A 20,346-nucleotide genomic window follows, 5' to 3' on the forward strand; every position below is an offset into this window, starting at 1 on the left:
TCACACATTTCTCATACACACATCTCAAATTTTGTTTGCCATTTTTTCCCTCATATTTCCTCTTTAACCCTTTCTCTCGGTTCCTCTTTTTACTCTCTCATTTGCAGTAAATCGCCATGCTAGAAAGCAAAGAATTATAGGGAAACATAGCATGCTTAATCAATCTTTCCAAGATTTCAATTCATTAACAACGAATTTATGGTTTCTTATGGATTGGCTCAATATGTAATTCAAGTTGACCATTAGAATTAGAAGTGTCAACTTGGATTTTTCTTGGAGATGCTTTTTAAGTTACATATCATAATCATATGCTAAAGCTCGTAGTTAATTTGCTGCAAACCTCTTCTTTTTAGTTTGGCTCTCTTCTCCCCGAAATCGCTGGCCTCCGGCAGCTGCAACCCAAGTGGATAAAATTTCTCGTGTACTTCAATTTTGACATATATATTTCACCCAAGATATCTGTATCAACTACTACAGCACTATAACTACTATAGTGCATGCTTTAATCAAAGTCTTTTTTTATCTTCGTTTTTTTGTAGGTTTTCACTTCTCGCACTTCTTCACTTTTTTACAAGGGTGAGTCTATTAAGACCTCCAAATTTTCTTTTCACTTCTCTTTTAGTTTTTGATTTTTTCATAATCTATTTCTACCCTTTCAAAAAAAAGGAAATCATGACAGCACCCAAAACATGTAATTGCTATTTACACATTATTAGACTGACCACACGACTGGCCATCGCCATTTATAGAGTTGGCCTATCCATGTTCTTATGGGACCTTGAACTACAGTCTATACTTTTCCTCTCGTAAAAGCTTCTTCGAACTCCTTATACAAGTACCAAGCTGAAATGTAGCCACATAAAAATTGATAGAGCAATGCAGCAATCAGCCAAGTTTAGCTGAAAATCATTTATCCACGTCATCCTACTATATTACATTGACATGGAATCCCAAGAAGAAATGAAAGAAATCCAGCTACCCAATTCCATAATAGCAGTTTACAGCAGAACACCGAGAAAACCATGAGGTCAGGTCCTAGAAATTCAAATCGATTCCAGCATATGCTAATGCATCTTTAATTCTCTTATTTACCTTAACAATCCCATCAAGTCAGCTAGTCAGATGTGTGTTTTAGGCTGCACCTCGAAACTGCTCACAGTCTGTTGATCCATTTCTGGTGAAATATGTAACAAGCATATTCATCATCCTAGCAACAGATGACTTAAATTCACTTGAGCCACTTTCAACTCCATTCTGCACTGCATCTCCAATAGAAGACCCAACCAATGTACCCTCAGAATATGCCTTACATGCTGCCAGAATATTATGTGCACGATTGCGAAAATGACCCAAGACAAAGTCCTCAAAATACTGCAAGCACAGACATATGCTTTGGACATTAGTAGTAGTAGTAGTTGTTAAATAATCCTTTGAAATAACATATCACCATAAGAACACAAACATAGATATATCAAACAGAGGCCAATGATTCCGGAATACTTACTTGATGAAGAAGACGCCATTGTGTCGAAGCCGATAACTTGATCTTCTACCTTTCTCCAATACTCTCTATAATGGGGATAGTATAATGCTTGTGTGTATTGTGAAGGCAGGGACCATGTTATTTATAGGAGACAATGCTTAAGGATCCTTACCCATTGAGGAATCCTAATTGCATATGGTTAGTCTCTAATCTGCAAACATTACCAGATATTATGCTCATGTGAATATTACTTCACATCTTAATTAGATTTCCACATATTACAATATTTATTCACTTTCCTAATTGTAATATGATCCGGATAGTAGTCAATGTACAAACTTTAATTCTTGTTCTTAATTAAACTTTAAATGCATGTGCTTGATGAATTCTGTGTTATATGCAAGTCCAAATAAAAGCTTACATTCTCCCACTTGGACTTTCATATTGGTTCATCAAGCAACTGCAATGACAAGAACCTGTTTTGTGATCACTGATATTGTACATTTCTACAATCTAATTTCAAGGTTAATATGATCACAATCACTGTAGCAGAATTAAAGAAAAACTTGCATCTAAATCAGCAATGCCAGTTTTCTATAATCACTAGAAACAGAGTTGTAATCACATAAACCACCAACAGCATAATACAATCATGTGGAATATTGCATTGTGAATGAAAGTACCTGAATTTCCACATAAGGTCCTCCTTTATTCTGCACTTGCAGAATCATTCTTTATACTTCGTGAGAAGTCTGCTATTTCTCATAAAGAGAACCAAGGTCTTCTGCAACTGTCAAAACATATCAAACAGCCAAATAGATCTAATATCATGGATGCATTTATCAAACATCCGAAAAACTAGTACATGTACATACTTATCAAACAATCATATGCTGCAGCAATCATAAAACATAAGAATCTGAGACATTAATTCATGTATATTGACTTTAATAAATCTGGAAATATTGTCTATTATGGCATTCAAGAGGTTACAAACAGAAACCAAAAGAAAAATTACAAAACTGAGCTTCTCTCAAGCTCCCACTGATTCAAGCCATGTCAAATGACTGAATCAATCCCATATTCATAACATGTTCCTTAAAAACCCCAATTGCTAAGGGTTTTGTAAAAGGGTCTGCTAACATGTTATCTCCACTAATATGATCAACTATAATTTCATCATGCTTCACTTTCTCTCGAACCAGAAGATGCTTAGGATCTACAAACTTAGTTTTTGAGGATCTCTTATTGTTCTTTGAAAAGAACACTGCTGCACTATTATCACAATAAATCTGCAAGGGTCTGTGAATGGAATCCATTACTCTAATGGCTTTGATAAAGTTTCTAAGCCACACAGCATGTATAGTGGCTTCATATAATGCAATGAACTCAGCATGCATCGTAGATGTAGTCACACAAGTCTGTTTTACAGATTTCCAAGAAATTGCGCCACCTGCAAGCATAAACACAAAACCAGATGTGGACTTTTTCTGAGTTTTGGACTTATTTTTCCCTATATAGTCAGCATCTGAATATCCTATCACTTCCAGTTCTTGATTTTCAATTCTTTTATACACTAAAAGATGGTCTCTAGTGCCCTGCAAGTATCTTAAGACTTTCTTTCCAGCCACCCAATGTGCATGACCTGGGTTTGTTTGAAATCTACCCAACATTCCAACAGAATAAGCAATATCAGGCCTAGTACAAACCTGAGCATACATCAGGCTCCCAACAAGTGAGGCATAGGGTTTATCTTTCATGGATTCTTGTTCTAAATTATTCCTGGGACACTGATCTTTATGCAGCAAATCACCCTTAGTCATAGGAGGATCCCCTGGAGCACACTTATCCATTTTAAATCTTTTAAGAACTTTGTCTATGTAATTTTTCTGAGACAAACCTAAAAGACCCTTCTTTCTATCTCTGCAGATTTCGATACCAAGTACATAGGAGGCTTCACCTAAATCCTTCATCTCAAAGTTTCTAGATAAAAAGTCTTTTGTTTGATGTAAAAGAGATAAGTCACTGCTGGCAAGAAGAATGTCATCGACATATAGAACCAAGAAAATAAACTTGCTCCCACTAATTTTCAAGTATACACACTCATCTAGTGGATTTTCGACAAAACCATGTGACACCATTACTGAATCGAACTTGAGATACCACTGTCTAGACGCTTGCTTTAAACCATAGATAGATTTATTAAGTTTACACACTAAGTGCTCACTGCCTTCACCAATAAAACCCTCAGGCTGCCTCATATAAATATCTTCATACAATTCACCATTCAGGAAAGCAGTTTTAACATCCATCTGATGCAGTTCCATGTTAAAATGTGCAACTAAGGCCATAATTATTCTGAAAGAGTCTTTAGTTGAAACAGGTGAGAAGGTCTCATTATAATCTATTCCCTCTCTCTGCGTAAACCCCTTAGCTACAAGTCTGGCTTTATGTCTTTCTATGCTCCCATCTGAATTTTTCTTTGTTTTATATACCCACTTGCAGCCTATTGTTTTGATACCAGGAGGAGGCTCAACTAATTCCCATACTTCATTCTCATACATTGACTGTAACTCTGCTTCCATTGCTTCCTGCCACTTCTTGGCATGCACACTTTCAACAGCTTGCTTAAAACTTAGTGGATCATCTTCCTCTCCTATGTCAAAATCTTTTTCTTGAAGGTAAAGGACATAATCACTTGAGATTGCTGGTCTCCTAACTCTCTGCGATTGTCTCAAGGGTTGAATTGGCATTTGTGGCTGAATAGGTGGTTGAGGATGCTCTGGAGGTTGCTGATTTGGTGGAGGATTCGGTGCAATTACTGGTTCTGGTATCTGAACTTGAGGTGGATTTTCAGCATGTTCAGGGATCTCTTCAAAGTTATCAATTCTTGTTGTAATAGGGAAAGGTGCAGGCAACACAAAATTTTGCTGATTGTTTTCTGATAAGGTTCTAGCAACAGCTTCCTCTTCTTCCAAAAGAAAATCACTCATATCTTCTCTCTGTGTAGCTTCAGTGTCTTCAATAAATTTTGCATTCCTCGTTTCTATTATTCTAAGATGGTAGTTAGGACAATAAAATCTAAAACCTTTTGATTTGTCTGGATATCCTATAAAGTAGCCACTGACAGTTCTAGAATCTAGCTTTTTCAACTGAGGATCATACGGTTTTGCTTCAGCTTTACACCCCCAGACATGCAAATGCATTAAACTAGGCTTTCTCCCTGTCCATAACTCAAAAGGAGTTTTATCTACAGCTTTACTAGGGACTCTATTCAGAATATAATTTGCTGTTTTTAAAGCATCTCCCCATAAAAATCTCGGCAACCCTGTAGTGCACATCATACTCCTCACCATGTTTACTAGTGTTCTATTTCTTCTCTCTGCTACCCCGTTTTGCTGTGGTGTCCCTGGTGTTGTATATTGAGCTACGATGCCACACTCTTCTAAATAAAGTGCAAAAGGTCCCTTATGTTGTCCTGTTTCATCGTATTTTCCATAGTACTCACCTCCTCTATCGGATCTCACTATCTTTATTTTCTTTTCCAACTGATTCTCAACCTCATTCTTAAAAATTTTAAATACTTCAAGTGCTTGACTCTTTTCCGAAATTAGGTAGACATAACAAAACCTAGAAAAATCATCTATAAAGGTTATAAAATACTGGTTTCGACATATGGTTTGGGGGGAGTACGGCCCTGAGATGTCTGTGTGTATTATTTCTAACAAATTCTGACTTTTAGTTGAACCCTTCTTACTGCTATTTGTTAGTTTTCCCTTAATGCAGTCTACACACACATTTAAATCTGCAAAATTTAGATCAGGCAAAATGTTTTCTTTGACTAACTTCTGAATTCTTTCTTTAGATATGTGACCAAGTCTTTTATGCCAAAGGTTTGAAGATTTTTCATTCACAAAATTCCTTTTAACTCCTGAGTTTTCAACAAGAAAAGTTTCAGAGACATAAGAACAAGTCAATTGCCATAAACCATGCACAATAAAAGCTTTACCAACAGGAGCATTGTTGTAAAACAAAATCCACTCAATTTTATTAACGAAATAGCTGAAATCAGCTTCAACAAGTTGTGAACAAGAAATCAAATTCCTTCTCATGGAAGGTACATAAAAAACATTGTTTAATTCTAAAACAAAATCAGGTCCTAATCTAAGTCTGACATCTCCTATGGCTTCTACTGCGACTCTCATCCCATTGCCTACGAACAGGTTCTTTTCAGCCCTACTTGGTGCCCTCCTTCTTATGAATCCCTGCAAATAATTAGCTATGTGAATAGGGGACCCTGAATCTATCCACCAAGAATCTAATGGAACATTAACTAAGTTAGACTCAAAACAAGCAAAACAGATTTTATTACCTTTTTTAGACAACCATCCCTTATACTTGTGACAGTTCCTTTTCAGATGCCCTACCTTATCACAAAAATAGCACTTGAAGACTGTTGGATTCTTATTTACTTTCAGTGAGTGAGATCCTCCAGCGGAAGTAGAGCCCTTATGGAATTTCTTTGATGAATTAGAAGACTTCTTTTGGTGAACAGTTTTGGTTTCCTCTTTATTCACAGGGTTTACAGTAGCCACACCTTTTCCCTTTTCTTTCTTGATCCTACTCTCTTCTTGCGCACAAATCGAAATCAACTCATTTATACTCCATTTTTCCCTCTGAGTGTTGTAGGTTGTGATAAGTTGACTATACTGAGGAGGCAGAGACATCAGAATCATGTGTACTAGCATAGGATCAGCTATAGGGGACTCTAATGCTTTCAGTTTGTTGGCTACATCTATCATCTTCAAGCAGTGCTCCCTAACACTACTAACTCCATCAAATTTCAAGGTCATTAGAGAATTCAAATGGTTTGCTGTTTTGGCTTTATCACTCTCTTTATATTTCTCCTCTATAGCCTCAAGATATTCTGTAGCTGTATTACACACTGGAATCCCTCCCCTTGTTGTTTCTGTCATAGCTTTCTGCATAATTTTTAAGCTCAATCTATTATCTCTGTCCCATTTTTCTGCTTTGTCTTTTTCAGCTCTAGTACTGGTGGTCACAATAACTGGTCTGGGTTCTCTGAGAGCTAAGTCTAAATCCCACACACCTACACTACTACAAAAACATGACTTAAGGACATTGAAACCGTGTCCTTAAATACATACAAGGACTCTTTAAAAAAGAGTTCTCTATCCGGGAGTCATTGTAAGTCATTTACAAGGACACCGAAATAGTGTCCTCTTTTCCTTTCTAGGACACATAAATTGTGTCCTCAAAAGTGAAAAATAAGTGTCCTAAAATCTATTAGAGGACACAAAAAATGAGTTCTCATATCAATAGAAATGTGTCCTCTTTTCCCTACTAAGACACTTAAACAGAGTCATCAAAAGTGCAGAATAAGTGTTCTTGTATCCATTAGAGGACACATAAAATGTTTTCACATATCAATAGAAATGTGTCCTCTTTTCTCTACTAGGACACATTTCTTGTGTCCTCAAAACAAAATGGAAATGTCATCCATTGCTTATAAGGACACATAAACCGTGTCCTTAAAAGTTGAAAAGTAAACAAAAAAAATATATCAAAGAATCTTAAAACCAACAAAAAGACTATATTACTCACCAAAATACATTAATATACATACAAAATAAGTCTGATTTGACTAAATAATGAACTTGAAAAAATAACTTAATGAATACTCTACTAATGTTTTGATTGGATATCAACCATGAATAAATGCTGCACTGCATTAACTCCACTGATTTGTCCTTGCCAAATAATATCCTAAATAAACAATCCAGAAAACATACAATTAGATAACTGCTAGAATGTGTTCATGTACCTAGCAACCGTATAATATTATCAAAGAACACAAGAATCCTCAAGTTATTCCTTATGATTAAGAATTGGGAACACATAAGTAAACAACAGTTACTTCTTTAGATAAAGAATTGGGAAAGCAGAATTAACAACAAGTTATAATGTTAAATTTCTCATCAACTGTAGATTATAATGACAGAACTAGGGAGGAATGGTTTACCTTGGATGATGAGTAATGTAGTGTTACAGGGAGGAATTGATTTATCTCTGAAACAACAATAGAGCAGAAAACAAAACAAAAAATCAAAAGAGCAAGACAATCAAGAAACCAGCATCAATGAAACAAACATAAAAACAAAGATATAGTTACCTGAAGCGTGACTAGTTCAAGGAGCTCAAATTCCAAAAGAAGATGCATGACTGCATTAGCCAATACCTCTTCTAAATAGACCTGATACATAATTAGTACTTTAAAGTCCTTGCTGCATTAGCCAGTACCTCTTCTGTATAGACCTGATACATAATTAGCACTTTAAAGTCTTTGAGAATTATAACCTGCAATGAGCAAAACCTTTTCTTTTCTTTTTCTCCTGTGGTTTTTATTTTTCTCGTAAACCCTAAACTGTAAACCTATATAATGACATGATGGACCTAATAAAACATTATTTATTTAAGGAAAACTAATGCCATAATGTCAAGAAGTTTATTAAGAGTATATTTCATACATTTCATACTAAAGAGATGGATTCATATTCTATATATGTACCTTCGATATAGAGAAACAAGCTGTAGCAAACAACCAAATAGTGGGTATCAAGCCGCTCTTTGCTCTCCTATAAGTAGAACAAATGTTTACAAATATAATTAGAGCGCAAGTAGATATCTAGCAAGCCAGAGCTTAGAACATACTATTAAGAGCAAATGAAGTGAAAACCTGAGTTTCTTTTGGAAATTAGACGAGAAACTAACACTACATTGGAGTGACATACGTAAGTAGAGCAAAAGTTATACCTGCAGAAACATACATGGGTTAGAGTTGAAACTTAAAACCACAACTATTTTAAATAAGAATTGTTTTATATTCTAACAATATAACAATAGGCAAAATAATCCCAACGGTTAACCAGGATGCACATAGAATTCTCATGATGCTGAAAAGAAGTTATACTGGAACTTTCAAACAATCATAGCAAGAAAATTATGATATCTGATCAAGAAATAACATAAGAGAATAGCAATGGTCAAACAAAGATGGAACGCCAACATAGGATTGGAATGCAAAAAGTAGACTTGAAGAATTAATTGAAAGAAATATAAATCAATTTTTAATAGAGATCATCTACACACTAACAGAGATGCACTCATCTATACATTGACATAGATCCATTTTGTTTGGGATGGAATAGAAATCAAATTTAATCGACTAAGTAATGAATGGATAAGAAGAAAAGGGCAGTAGACAATAGATTAAAGATAGCTCCCCATAGTATTAATGTTACCTCCAATATAATAGCTGATTTATCACTTGATGATCTAGCAAAGAATTTCTCATTGTGTGAAATTGAACAAACCAGACTTCATCACTGTGGTCTTGTAATACCTGAAAGACAAATATATGACAAGACAGAATTAGAATAAAGATGCAACTAATAGCTAAGAACCAAAGAGTGGGTAGCGTGATAACCCATCCACAACAAAAAGCATAAAACTTTCCATGCATACTCTTAACCCACCTTTTGCTCTTCTATGAGCAATGAAAATGCTGTCAGACATTTGCCCACCTGTATCAACCTGGTTAGAGTTCAGCAAGGAACTCATGAGAGGCCTCAACCTCCAAGCTAAGTTGCTGACAATAGTAATCCTTGTATATAGGTTTCATTACATCCTTGAGCTTGCCTTTTCTCTATAGCTATCTTTGCAGAACACAGTAGCTTCCACATTGCTAGAAAGAAAACAGAAATAATGTTATCAAGATATGGATCAAACCTTCGCATTTCCCAAACAATTTTTTTAATAAATGAAAAAAAAAAAAAAAAAGGTAAAAGATCAGATCTGAATCTTCATAAACAGTAAAAAAGCAATACCTTAAGCTCCTATATAGCATTAGAGATTGCCCCAAATCCTTTCCAAGAATACCGATTTGTTGCCTTTCGCGCAAGAATCTGTAAATCAAGTCACCCAATTAAAAACCCTCAATTTGGGGCAAAATTAACCATAGAAGTTGTCTCCTGTCAATAATATAATTGATACACTTAGTTGGTGTCTTGAGCTACTAGTCAACATCAAGAAAGAAGCATTAGAAGACACTTCAACCAAGCATGGTAGCTATATTTGGGTGGAATCTTTTGCCATTCCCCTAAGTCTTGTGAGAAAGTGAAGTACTAGAAGATCACTAGCAGCATTAGAAGCAATTGGCAAGGAGTATACAATTGAAAAAAGGAATCAGACTCATTAGTTTTTCAGCTCACCTAGTTAATCAGACTCATCAACAAACCATGAAAGTGAATGTAAATTGTAGAACTGATTGACTGTGTTCGATCAAATTCCAAAAGCGGCTACCATTCATCACAAGTACATGTACAATGAAAACTAACTTAAAAACCACGGAAACAAACCAGGACAGAGTCATTGAGAAAAACTCCATGATAGAATCTTGTCGAAAAAAAAGACTTACTCTTGCAATCCAATTTCCTGCAGTATAGGGAACCCATGACCATCTCAGCTAAAACATGGTATGCTTAGAAGGCTTGTTCATAGGCAATCCAATGAGTTCAAGCAATTAGTATCTTGTAAAAGAGTCCATCCCTGAAACGAAAGTTCAAAATTAGCTTTGACATTCAAAATACTTCAAATACTTTATCTGATATAGAGGAGAACAGGACTCAATTTTGGTCCATCTCTATCATTCAACTTCAATGAGGTTCTAGAACCAGCATAAACAATATAGTTTCAATAACAAAAAAGAAAGCAGGACCCATCAATTGCTCAGAGACAGCTTGAAACTTCAAACTAATTAATCATCAACAATTAAGACAAGCCCATTTCAGAGCTCCACATTACAAATATAAGACTAAAAAAAAAAAAAAAACTCTTTTACAATTTCACATATTAGACAAAAGAGAATCTCATTCAGAGACTATGCAGCTTAATTATTTACCTACGAGCATGAAATACCAAGAATTCAATGTGATAATTATAACTAAAGAAAATATAGTAGATATAACATCATAATATTATATGTGGAAACGTAAGTGCCAATAGTCATGGCCTTAGAGATTGCAAATTCCCAATCCCAAACAGTTAAGGTACCAATAGCTCTACTGGCAGATACAGAATATTGATTCTTTTCTTACTATGTTTTACTACCGAAAAGTTAAAAGCACAGACAAGTGGGATTAGGTTTCACCTGTTCCTTTGTGATTTGCTCAAATTTCTTGCTGGAGTTTAGAGGAAGCTGAAAGAACCAAAATTATTAGTAGATCTACTGTTTAAGTGGCCAAATTTGACGGAAATTTGGTGAAGCTCTGACCTTTTACAGCAGAGCAACATACCTTTCAAAGCACAACAAAACCCCCAAATTCAAGATCTGCGACATGCAAGCTGAAAGATTGAAGCTTTAAAACATGAGAGAGAATAGAAACAAGATCGTTGAGCGTGTGCTAAAAGCCGTGGGTTGAGCGATTATGTGTGTGTGTGTGTGAGAGAGAGAGAGAGAGAGAGAGAGCAACAAATGATATTGGGAATAAGAGGAAGAGGTGAGGTGAGGTGAGACGAGTTCAATTGAGTGAATGAAACATCTTCTCTCTTCTGGTGGGTTTCAATTGAAGAGGGAAATCGAAAATTGGGGTGGGAGGGAACTGAAATTTGCCAATTTGGGGAGGGAGCTGAAATTTGGGGAGGGAAAACACACTGCACTTCGCGTTTTTTTATTTGAATTGAATTTTAGGTTTTCCTAAGACACAGCATTAATGATGCTTGTGTGTCGTTGAAACACTCCCGAGCCATTAAAAAATTTCAATCACACGGTGAGTGTCCTCATAAACCTTCAAGGACTCCACATGAATTATGTGTCCTTACTTGGTGTCCTTGTAGCCTATATTTGTAGTAGTGCTAGATAAATTTCTAGGTCATTCTTCCACTTCTTAAAATTATTTCCAGTCAAGGTCTCAATGGTGAGATTCATGGTAGCAGGGTTGATGGCTGAAAATAGAAATAAACTAGCATAAGTACCTATTTTAGCCTAACAATTATGCATGTTTCTTTAGATTTTACATACATACGTCAATAACACATAAGCATGGAAAACAATCATACAAGCAATCAATCTTTATAACAACCCCATTCTGCAATTTTTGTTAGCTGCACAACACATTTGAGCAAGAAGTACAACCAACCCTTATGTTCTTTATCACACCACCAGAGGTCTTAAAACATCAATTTTTTATGAATAACTTCCTAGCTTTGGCCTTAAGAAATTATTCTTTCCTTATGTGTTTTAAAGTTTCTGCAATGTGCCAGTTATGTACAACATCTATTAAGAATTTTAGAACCTTCTTTGGAAGAACATCTAATAGCTTTGTACATCCCTGCAACCTTGATCCTTATATCTGTAGTTTTTGAGAAATCTTAACAAAACTAACTGCTTTGGCTGAAAATTTTATCAAAACTTCTCAATTGGATCAAGAATGTTTCACTGTTTTGTTCATACAAGCATAAAATTGATTTTGAAAAACTGTATTGCAGCGGAAATTAAACTTGATTTTGAAAAAAAAAAAATTTCGCTCATATGAATAAAAACATATGTATCTGCACGAATCCTTTAAGGGATAAGAACTTCAGTTGTTGGAAAAAAAAATTTCATAGGATTCTAAGGTTCCTGCAATCCTAAGCTTCTATCCGTGATTATAATTAAAGCAGCAATTAAGAAACAGCCCATCAATCCAATCACAACAAACGAATCATTATAACCAACAACATAAACACAATCCCATAAATTTGCAGAAATTATCAAATTAAAATCTAGAGTTTAGTTTGCGTACCTTAAGCACAGCAACCTGCAATCAAGGTTATGGCAGACAAAATTCGACATCGCATTCATAATTCAAGCAAGGAACAATCGGGTTTTGAATTGAAAAACTTTCAGAGGAAAGGAATTCCTCAGCCCCTCCTTCTTTTGTTGTCAACGGTCGAGAAAAAACTATCTTTTGCCGTTGTTCTTGATTAAGGCTGAGATTTCGGGTTTAAGGTTAATGGTGGGCTTCCGGATTATTTATTTAATTCTTTACAAGCCCAACACAAAAAATCTTTCCTCTTTTTTTTTTTTTTTGTTTTTTTTTTCTTTGTTTCTTGACAAAAACTTTTGGCATGCTTAAAAATTACTTTGGTTGGTTCCTAGGCAAACATGCTAGGGCTCTGATACCAAATGTTAAATAATCCTTTGAAATAGCATATCACCATAAGAACACAGACATAGATATATCAAACAGAGGCCAATGATTCCGGAATACTTACTTGATGAAGAAGACGCCATTGTGTCGAAGCCGATAACTTGATCTTCTGCCTTTCTCCAATACTCTCTATAATGGGGATAGTATAATGCTTGTGTGTATTGTGAAGGCAGGGACCATGTTATTTATAGGAGACAATGCTTAAGGATCCTTACCCATTGAGGAATCCTAATTGCATATGGTTAGTCTCTAATCTGCAAACATTACCAGATATTATGCTCATGTGAATATTACTTCACATCTTAATTAGATTTCCACATATTACAATATTTATTCACTTTCCTAATTGTAATATGATCCGGATAGTAGTCAATGTACAAACTTTAATTCTTGTTCTTAATTAAACTTTAAATGCATGTGCTTGATGAATTCTGTGTTATATGCAAGTCCAAATAAAAGCTTACAGTAGTTTGTGCAATTATCAGTCCCATACGCCATATAGAGAAGAAACCCCAGTTCTAACATGGGAGAATCTATGTGAAATTCATCATCATAAAGAAAGCTCTCTTATTTAGAGTAACTGAGCTTATAGTTGGAGATAGAGTTGTAAAATTCTGTTATATATACCCTGCTTTGGTAAATGAGTAATCATCACTGGTTTTACAAAAACCAAGAATATAACATTTTCTATATGTTTAAAGTTATTAGAACATTCACTACCACATATCAAATGACAATGGAACAAACGTGGCTTTAATTCAGTAGCTCCTATCATACAAACTTGGCTTTGCCTGGAATCCAAGTTTAAAAGAAAACAAAGCTGCAAGTTTGTATAGGCCTAAAGGTCGTGCCAAGGAATCCCTTCTAGTTCGACCTTCTACTGCATTCTCCAGCATACTGGAACCATAATATAGGCCCCAGATACAACAAAAATCTTAAACCATAAGATTCCAGGAATCCCATACCCGTTAAAGTTTTTTTTTTACCAACAAGATCCAAAGGAGAATTTTACTGTCTGCCAATTTTAGTTTCTCAACATTTTCAAGCATAAAAACCCACCAACCACATTTATATGACCATAAAAACATATAGATGATGTTAAGATGGTTATCGTAATCATACCTTAGGTGGCTTCCTTAGTGTATACATCATCGTCTTCAGAGACATAATAAAGACCTCTTCACTGTACTTCCTGGATTTTTTTTGCCCTTCTACTCCAGTATACCTTGTCTCATACCCAGGCTCATTGAAAAAAGGGTCTGCATTCAGTATAAGAGCTTGTATAGAGACCAAAACTCGTAGCTGTTTGGCGCAAAAACCAGTTGGCTTGCAAACTGTCTATTTTGAGCGTGTGCGCAGGCGTGCCAGCACCGTGGGGTGCAGTCGTCGGGGGATGTCCCTTGACCTGACTTCTTTTTCAAGCGTCTGTGGACGAGGAGAGCACCAACCTCGCCACAAGGTTCTTCTCTAGCCTTCCGGAAAAGGACTTCTTGCCTTACGGATAAGGACTTTGGGTGTGATCTCTTCGCGTCACCGAATCGATACTTAGTATTAGACTAAGCAGAGCAATCACTGGGAAGTTTGGGAGAAAGCAGGGGCTTGTGCTAAAGCGTGACTTTAGCTTCGCTGGGTTGCGAGGGCGTTACCCTTGCTTCGCTGGGTTGCGAGGGCGTTACCCTTGCTTCGCTGGTAGTAACGGTGGCGGTTGCGCTAGCAGTCGGCTCCTGGGGAGACTAGGACTGAAAGTACGGTAGCCGGGTTGATCTGGTGATGCTGACAGTCGGCTCTTGGAGAGACTGGGACTGGCGCGCGGTCACCGGGTTTCAACGAGGTTGAAGGTTTGCTCCGGGGAGGCTTTGTAATCGCTAGGATTGATTGATTTGAGAGAGGTCCTTTCTGTATCGTCTTTAGCCTCTATATATAGGCTGCTGGTAGATTCACTTCCAAAATAGGAATGTAATACTATATTTTAGGCCACAAAAGATTAACTCTTAATAGTTTTGATATGTATATTGACTACATTAACTCTGTCGCCGCTAGAATATAGGCAAAGATTAATTGCCTCTTGGAATCCTGAACGTAATCTTCCTCTTGGATGCGGTCTTCTTCCAGGCAACGTAATTGCCTCAAAGATTGACTCTTGGATATTACCTTCGCGAGCACTACGTAGCTCCATGCAATAGTCTTTAATTGCATACACTATATATGTCTCATATGTAAGCCACGTATTGGCTTTTTCCATGCAACAAAGGAGTTCACCTTAATTCCTTGATTGCCACGTATGTGGGAGACCTTGATTCCTTGCTTAATTGGTCCACCATAGGACTTAATTGCATGGGCTATCTTGAATATGGGTAAAGGAGGACAGCATGTTCGCCATGTTTAATTGCTTGGGAAACCTTCCTTGCCTGGCTCTTGTCCATGACCCCTTCCGTGCATGCAAATATGTGAGTATACTGGCATCTTCATGCAACTAAGGAGAATCAAGGGAGATTTACCTTCCTTAATTGATAAAGCCATGACATGCGCATAACCAAGACTCCTTGTTGATCTTTTGCCAAATATGTCCATTAGAATCCTAGCCAAATACAACCACGAGGCCATCTTTAATGCAAAGATCCTTCCATATGATCCGTCTTCGTAGCCAAGTAAACCACTATTAATTATCAAATATCTTGATTATTAATAGTAAACCGATAAGATCACGATTTGACTTAAGATTATTTGGTCTTCAAGTAGGCTTTATTTAGCCTCTAAACAATATATTCCGAGCTTGCCGCAAATAAATAGCTTGGGCCACCGATATTGGCCCAGTTTTCTTCGAGTCCCCCTTATCGGGAAAAAATGTTATTTTGGGTTCAAACAGTAGCATTGTTGATTCCCCAGGTATCCAGTTTTCTCTCTGTCTACCGCTCCACGTGCCTAAAAGACTGAGACAAACTTTCCCACAATCATACAAATTTGGATTTAGCCGAAGACCACCTGAATAGTAGAAAACCATCTGAAAGAAGAAATTGCTAAATCAATTCTGTAGATATATACAATAAATGTAAGTACACCGGCAGAAAATACTTACCGGTGGTGAATTAGGATAGTCAGTGGGGAAGAGACAATCAAAGACAAAAAGACCATCATGGTACGGAGTGCCTGGAGGTCCTATAATCACTGCCCGTAGAAGTTCCATTCTTGCTTCATAAACCCGGACAAATATAGTGTCTGAAAATAGGAAATCACAATGAGAGGAAGGCCTGCCAGAAAGGGACTGATTCCTAAAAATAGGTGGCGTTTCTAATGGGAAATGGGGATAGCACAGGGAGAGACAACTTCAAACATTACATAAAAAATCAATGTAATGTTTTGGCTATTTTAAGGGATCCCTTGTGGGACCTACTTTTCGATCGTATCGAATTAGATTACATCCATTGATTAACCGAATCTGTCCAACCTAAACCGTTCGTGTTTATAATTGTAAATCGCAATTATGAATACCTTAATGATTATCAATTTCGCTGAAAATTTGCAGAGATGATCTATTCATATATCCAAAAACTGAATGGTTAAGATGTGTATATGTGATCAAAAAGTGGGTCTAATGAGTGATCCCTTAAAATGGCCACAAAAAGGATCCCTCACTAGAAGGGCCTTTTTTTTTTTTTTGAAAGAAAATGTCAACTCCATTAATAATAAGAAATATTACAAAAGAAAGATGTAGAAACTACATCAAAAATGAAAAAAGCGACAATAAAAAATTGAAAATATGTAACGTCCCGAACCCAAATTTACCAGTTTACTAGTCTTTTGGACGGTAAACGAGAGTTATTTTTATTTTCGGCTCCGTTTCGACCTAGGAAACTTTGAATTAAATAATTGGTGCAAATGATGAAGTTTTGGTTAAATTGGAGAAGAAATAGAAATGTTGATTTATGAGGATTTGATGTGGGAATCGTATTTAATTTCCGGATTGTTATTCATGAATTATAATTGTGTACAGGGCGACGTGCCGAGCTACTGCCCAACGTAGGAAACCGGTAGCGTGGTCGCCTAAATAGTACTGTGAGTGGACATTTGTTTTTAAATTAATTATGCATGTAGTATTATTATTATTTACCAATTGAGGTTTAATTTATTATTTGAATTATTGAGTTTTATGATTTTATGATTTTATGAGCTTGATTTCTTGAGATTTATTATGCTCTATGAGTTACGGGATTATTAGTGGATTTCCTTCCCGAGGGCTTTTAGTAGATTTTCGAGATAGTTATTTATGAGTTATTGAGTTGGGAAATGATTTTCGGGAAGTGATTAATTAAGAAAATACTATGAGAATTATTGATTTCGATTATCGATTTATATGATGATATACGAATACGAATGATTTATCAAATATTAGAGCACGATGGAATTATCGAGATTTCTTGAGTTTTGAGCTCCGCACTTATCAGCTTTGAAGTTATATTGAGATTTCTTTCCGAAAGCATTTATTGATTTACCAAGGATTTATGCTTTCGAGGATTTATTGAGATATTGAGTCTTGAGTTATCGGGATATTCTTAAGTTAGGCTTTCGGTGAATTATTGATGACTTATTGAAGTAATATCGAGTTTCTTTCCGGAAGCAATGATTTGAAAGAGGTTGATTCCAGTTTATTGAGGAGGTAAATAAGTTAGCGCATGCATGCATTACCTGGTCGGCAGTCCCCTCCTGGGAAGTCTGGTCGGCAGTCCCCTCCAGACAATATTCTGGTCGGCAGTCCCCTCCAGAATATTCCGGTCGGCAGTCCCCTCCATAATATTCCGGTCGGCAGTCCCCTCCAGATAGCATGAGGTAGTTAGTCGGCAGTTCCCTCTAACTACCTATGGTTAGTCGGCAGTCCCCTCTAACCATTACCACCTCGTCTGGTCGGCAGTCCCCTCCAATGCGTCACTGGTCGGCAGTCCCCTCCAGGTGGCATGAGATGACTAATCTGCAGTCCCCTTTAGTCATCGTCCATTTTGAGATATGATTTGAGATATGAGTAATTTAACGAGAGGTTTGAAATATCATTATGTATTTGAGGGATTTGAGATTTTAAAGAGATTTCGAGATGATCGAGATTACATAATTGAGATTTCAATAAAGATGATGTTTAAGAGTGTTTTTAAGGTTTTTACTGCATGCGAGGTTTTAGAGAATAACTTGGGAAAGCATTAAGTTTCACTTGTTCATTCGAAATTACTTATTTTTCGTCCACTCACTCTAACGGTTTTCAAATGTTTTTCCCCTGGGCCCTTCGGTTTCAAATGTTGAGTTTGCAGGCCAGTTTAGCTTGAGGTCGAGCGTACTTAGGGTTGAGGCATAGCTGTCATAGCTTCCGCATTATAGAAGTACCGGTTCTTTATCTTGTATTCTATTTTCTTTTACGGCTGTGCATTAGATTGCTCTGATAACCTATGTGATTAATATTCTTAAGTTCAGAATTGTTTTGTGAATTGAGAGATGTTGTGATTTAGGGAGCAGGGTGGCTCCAGAAGATTAAGGGTGGATTATTTTAGAAGTGTAAAAATGTCTTTCTACAGGTTTTGGGTAGTCCACTTTTAGAGGAAGTTCCGCCAAATTTTTGGTAGAATTTCTTCTAAGGTGGGCCCCGCAGGGCCACTTTGGATTTCAAGGTGAAATCTGGGGCGGGTCCTGTCAAAATAAAACCTAGCATAGCTATAGCTGGATGCAATAATGCATCTGAAGACGCACCAGATGTAATCCGGGCTATGTAAAGAATTACTAATGGTATGACCGACCATAAAAGACCAATCTTCCATCAAAGTAACCGGTGATACGACCAACCAAGCATATTCCTCGTATCTCGTAAGCCTAAAAAAGAACAATCTTCCACCTATGTTATCGATAGTATGACCGACCATAAAAGGGCAATCTTCTAACCGTATAACTGGTGATATGACCATCCATGCATCTTCCACGTAAAAAATACGCCAAATAGAGGATAATCTTCCACCTGAAAAACAGTACCACAACTCAATGACCCATATCCAAGCAGTAAAGGCCCAACCTAAACCTAGAGACCTAGCCCAGATCAAGGCAGGACCTGGATCCCAAGGAAGAGCCCAGATCCAGACCTGACCCCCCGGGTCCCAAATCCAGACCCGACCCCAGTCTCCAAGCCCATCTTGCCAATCCACGACCTAATCCAGAATCCAGGCCCAACAATGAACCTGGATCCGAACCCAAACCTCCCTCTAGACGCACCACCGCGTCCTCAGTCCAAGCTTTGCCACCCAACGCAGTCGTGCTCGCCTCCATCCAACCAAGATCTGCAGTCGGATCCCGCGCCTGTATAACTAAGATCGGACCGGAAACCCGCTTAATTTGCAGCCACGCCACGTTGCCACAGCCACCGTGCCATTCCTTTTCACCACCAGATTCGAAAGGCGCTTCCACCCCCCAAAGCTCCGATGGCCGCAAAACATGAAACCCTGCCACAAATAATAAGATTTGGTCCCTCCCTCGTGACTCAGGCTTCCCAGGACCTCCATATTCATGGAGGAAGATTCAGAGACGGACCGCAGAGGAGGCGGCCGCTCTCTCCCAAGCAGAGCGCTAGGTCTTGTCTCCTAACTTTTTAATTGGGTAATCATGTACCTTGAGCACATCTGATCAGAGATCTCACTACGACACTATTGTTAAAGCATTCAATGTTATTGAACAAGAATTAGAACTATCATTCAAATACCTCAATAAAACTCTCTCTGTCTCTCTCTCTCTCTGAGTTCCTCACTAGAAGGGCCTTGTGTGTGTGTGTGCGTAGGGCTCTTCCACTAAGGGATCCATTTTTTTTTTGTTATTTTAAGGGTCCCCTTATGGGACCCACTTTTCAATGACATATTTACATCTCGACCGTGTAGTTTTTAAGTCTATATGAGTAGATCACCTCAACAAATTTTCAGCCAAATTGATGATCGTTAAGGTATTGAACTGGATTAAATTAATGGACGAACCGAATCTGTCCAACTTGAAACGTTCATGTTTATAATTGTAAATCGCAATTATGAATGTCTTAACGATTATCAATTTGGCTGAATATTTTTTAGAGGTGATCTACTCATGTATACCTAAAAACTGAACGGTCGAGACGTGGATATGCGATCGAAAAGTGAGTCTATCAAGGGATCCCTTAAAATGACCAAAAAAATGGATCCCTTAGTGGGAGGGCCCTGCGTGTGCGCCCACACACACACACACACTGACACACACAATCACTCCATACATATATATACTTATAGTTAGATATTTGCAGCTCAATAAAGACGCATGTTCTTCATTTTGAAGTACTTTTTAGGGTTGACTATGTTGTTTTAAGAAACCTAACCACATGGTTAAGTGTGGGTTACGGACTCGACCACGGGGGTAAATGTGGATAAGAGTGTCTGGCGCTAGGACTAAGCGGATTATATTGGACCTGACCACAGGATATTGTGCGGGTATTGGACCTAACCACCTGAGTTAAAGGTGGTCATAGTCTAGCAACCCTCGAGCTGTTTTCGCTTGTCACACTATATTTTTAGAGATTTTTTGAAGGCATTTTAGGTATTAATTTATACT

The 20,346-nt window shown here is 37.2% G+C and overlaps 1 protein-coding gene across 1 annotated transcript; it reads right to left on the reverse strand.

The window, feature by feature from the left end:
* Positions 1-834: 834 nt before the first annotated feature.
* LOC133726385 (putative ubiquitin-conjugating enzyme E2 38) lies at positions 835-18,913 on the reverse strand. Its single transcript, XM_062153917.1, has 6 exons — positions 18,833-18,913; positions 18,690-18,742; positions 15,830-16,076; positions 15,554-15,754; positions 13,876-14,055; positions 835-1,371 (listed from the first exon to the last, which is right to left on the reverse strand). The coding sequence occupies exons 1-6, from the start codon at positions 18,911-18,913 to the stop codon at positions 1,132-1,134; spliced, it is 1,002 nt and encodes a 333-aa protein (XP_062009901.1). The 3' UTR covers positions 835-1,131.
* Positions 18,914-20,346: the final 1,433 nt, after the last annotated feature.

This window comes from Rosa rugosa, chromosome 1 (assembly GCF_958449725.1).
Source record: "Rosa rugosa chromosome 1, drRosRugo1.1, whole genome shotgun sequence".
In the NCBI taxonomy this organism is placed as follows: domain Eukaryota; kingdom Viridiplantae; phylum Streptophyta; class Magnoliopsida; order Rosales; family Rosaceae; genus Rosa; species Rosa rugosa.

Bases quoted from the DNA above. Each gene is read 5' to 3' on its own strand.
- LOC133726385 (XM_062153917.1), bottom strand. From the start codon at position 18,913: ATGGGCTTGGAGACTGGGGTCGGGTCTGGATTTGGGACCCGGGGGGTC. The intron at 18,743-18,832 runs GTCCTGCCTTGA...ACTGTTTTTCAG, and splicing joins GGCTCTTCCTTGGGATCCAG to GTGGAAGATTATCCTCTATT. The intron at 15,755-15,829 runs GTAAGTATTTTC...TTCTTCTTTCAG, and splicing joins ACTATCCTAATTCACCACCG to ATGGTTTTCTACTATTCAGG.